We start from the raw sequence: 3,371 nt of genomic DNA, 5'->3' as shown, positions 1-3,371 counted from the left end.
AAGCTGCAGAAAAAAAATCCCATGAAAATTGGCTGAAACCGTCAGAACTAGACCCTGAAACTTGAACAAATCTTCGGAATCTGATTGCGGAAATTGTGGGGGATGAATTTCAAATCAGTGTCTGATGAATAAGATTTGAAAGTTTTATTACAATCGTTTCTAGATTGGTTTGGTGGGCGGAAATGATGATATTTTCAATATTTTTTTAATTGGTTGGCCGTTTTAAGATTCTACGGAAAAAATGTTATTTTTAACGGTGCAGGAACTTTTGCTCAACGTGCGTCTAAAGATTTTCAAAATTCTGCCCCACCTCAGTAGCCACTGACTTTTAAACTGCCAATCAAATTGAATCAACTTTCAAATTGTGAAAATCTGTCAAGATGTTTCGACTGCTGCCCATTGCGAATCTCCTGCGAGGTGCTTCCAAATTTCCACCGGTGGTACGATCCGGTGCGGTTCCTGGACCCGGAAACATCGTGGGAGGTATTCGTCAATCTCATGGCTGCGACGAGGACCCAGCAGAATTTGATGCTCGCTACGAGGCGTACTTCAATCGACCGGATATCGATGGCTGGGAGATACGAAAAGCGATGACCGATCTGCTGGGAATGGATCTGGTTCCGGAACCGAAAATCATTGTTGCCGCACTTAAAGCATGCCGTCGGGTGAACGATTACGCGCTGACCACCCGGTTTTTGGAGGCCGTCAAGGATCGTTGTGGAGATCAGGCAGGAACGCTTTATCCGTATTTGGTAGGAGAAATTACGCCGACTTTGTGCGAGCTAGGAATTAGCCTCCCGGAAGAGATGGGCTACCACAAGCCGGAACTGTGGATGAAGACGATACTGGAAACTGAACCGTTTTAGAATATTTTTTTCTGTTATTTAAAATTTTGTCGAAAGAAACCAATAGAATAGAATTTAAATTATTAGAACAAATAAATGAAATCATACGATTTTGGGAATTTCAAATTTTCGAGCACATTTCTTGGTTTTCAAACTCTTCGTCTTTCGTCTTTCGTCTTTCGTCTTTCGTCTTTCGTCTTTCGTCTTTCGTCTTTCGTCTTTCGTCTTTCGTCTTTCGTCTTTCGTCTTTCGTCTTTCGTCTTTCGTCTTTCGTCTTTCGTCTTTCGTCTTTCGTCTTTCGTCTTTCGTCTTTCGTCTTTCGTCTTTCGTCTTTCGTCTTTCGTCTTTCGTCTTTCGTCTTTCGTCTTTCGTCTTTCGTCTTTCGTCTTTCGTCTTTCGTCTTTCGTCTTTCGTCTTTCGTCTTTCGTCTTTCGTCTTTCGTCTTTCGTCTTTCGTCTTTCGTCTTTCGTCTTTCGTCTTTCGTCTTTCGTCTTTCGTCTTTCGTCTTTCGTCTTTCGTCTTTCGTCTTTCGTCTTTCGTCTTTCGTCTTTCGTCTTTCGTCTTTCGTCTTTCGTCTTTCGTCTTTCGTCTTTCGTCTTTCGTCTTTCGTCTTTCGTCTTTCGTCTTTCGTCTTTCGTCTTTCGTCTTTCGTCTTTCGTCTTTCGTCTTTCGTCTTTCGTCTTTCGTCTTTCGTCTTTCGTCTTTCGTCTTTCGTCTTTCGTCTTTCGTCTTTCGTCTTTCGTCTTTCGTCTTTCGTCTTTCGTCTTCTGTCTTCTGTCTTCTGTCTTCTGTCTTCTGTCTTTCGTCTTTCGTCTTTCGTCTTTCGTCTTTCGTCTTTCGTCTTTCGTCTTTCGTCTTTCGTCTTTCGTCTTTCGACTTTCGTCTTTCGTCTTTCGTCTTTCGTCTTTCGTCTTTCGTCTTTCGTCTTTCGTCTTTCGTCTTTCGTCTTTCGTCTTTCGTCTTTCGTCTTTCGTCTTTCGTCTTTCGTCTTTCGTCTTCTGTCTTCTGTCTTCTGTCTTCTGTCTTCTGTCTTCTGTCTTCTGTCTTCTGTCTTCTGTCTTCTGTCTTCTGTCTTCTGTCTTCTGTCTTCTGTCTTCTGTCTTCTGTCTTCTGTCTTCTGTCTTCTGTCTTCTGTCTTCTGTCTTCTGTCTTCTGTCTTCTGTCTTCTGTCTTCTGTCTTCTGTCTTCTGTCTTCTGTCTTCTGTCTTCTGTCTTCTGTCTTCTGTCTTCTGTCTTCTGTTATCTGTCTTAAGAAAAAAATGAACTTTTAAAATTCACTTAAGGAATTTAATTCAACGATCAAAACGATCAAAAAGCAAATTGACTAGAAAATTTTGCAATTCCTTCGTCCCCCGGGGGGCGAAAATCCTTCTTATTCAATCCGCTTCCGTTGTATCTTCAAATCACTTCCTTTTAGCCGGGGCTTATCTCGGGTTGCTCGCTAACATTTTGCCGCCTGACTGAAAGAAAGCTCAACCAAAATCCAGCCGATTGACCTCCAGGGATTTTCCCCGGGACCGTTCTCAATCCGAACCACTTTTTCATATGAACAAACATACATGTTCGTTGGCATTCGGTAGGAAAATTTTTGAATGAATTGATTATATGTATGTTTGGCCAGATTGTTAGGCCTCTGGCATTTGATATTGGTGAGAATTCCTTTCAAAAACTGTTTGCATATCATTCGCATCCCAGAAAGGATTTGATGTGAGCTTTTCCGCGTTATGGTTGATGTTTTGTGATACAAGCGATTCAGCAGCTTTATTTTTGGTTTCTTGAAAATGAGATGACTCATTTTGTCACATTTGCTCGAATTTTCAACGTTTAAGAAATTTGGGACAAAATTGGTTTGGCTGCATTTTTCAATGAAATTTTTTTTTCAAATGTTACCGGAATGAAGGAATGAAAACTGTTTGGATTAAAAACTGGCCAGGAGCTGTTGAAATCCTTTTTTATTGAATATCATTCAAATAAGAATTCTGGAGAATTCCGGAATCATAAGTTTTGTTGGAAACTAGAAGGATACTGCCTGTCAGATTCTTTCAACTTTCACCAATAGCTATGGTCTTTCATTAGTTTTAATTATCTCCCAAAAAGCTGCCGAACGAAAAGGAGCCTTAAAAGCGAGAAGTTCAATTTTCCTTCCAACGCGAATGCCAAGAGGATGCGAATTGGCTTTCCATTAATTGTTGCTGCCAATTTTCAACACTCTATCAATAATGGGCCCCGAAAAAAGAGGAGGGGGCGTGAAAAATTCAATTAATACAAAGTCCAGGTCATTCGGTTGAAAGTCTGGAAGAAATTAATTCAAAGCCAGTCAAATTGGACCTTCTCCTTCTGAGGAAGGAGAGCGAACAATAGATATTGTATCTAAGTATAAGCACCAACACTGGCTGAAACTTCCGGACAGAAAATTTCAATTAGTTGGTTTATGTTTACGTTCGTAGTTTCCTCAAGTAATGAGGTAAATTAGATTGCATCAAGTTTAGTTTTGTCGAATAAAATTGGCTTATTTCGGCAAAGATA

General features: G+C 40.5%; 1 protein-coding gene across 1 annotated transcript; it reads left to right on the top strand.

Annotated features, from left to right (window-relative positions):
- Nucleotides 1-318: 318 nt before the first annotated feature.
- LOC129745667 (cytochrome c oxidase subunit 5A, mitochondrial-like) lies at nucleotides 319-971 on the top strand. The gene has a single exon (XM_055738929.1). It carries the CDS (start codon nucleotides 381-383, stop codon nucleotides 864-866), a length of 486 nt encoding a protein of 161 aa, XP_055594904.1. The 5' UTR covers nucleotides 319-380; the 3' UTR covers nucleotides 867-971.
- The last annotated feature ends 2,400 nt before the right edge of the window (nucleotides 972-3,371 follow it).

The sequence above is a fragment of the Uranotaenia lowii genome, chromosome 2 (assembly GCF_029784155.1).
Source record: "Uranotaenia lowii strain MFRU-FL chromosome 2, ASM2978415v1, whole genome shotgun sequence".
Taxonomy (NCBI): domain Eukaryota; kingdom Metazoa; phylum Arthropoda; class Insecta; order Diptera; family Culicidae; genus Uranotaenia; species Uranotaenia lowii.
The sequence above is the reverse complement of the archived record's forward strand: the minus strand, read 5'-3'. Positions and strand labels throughout refer to the sequence as shown.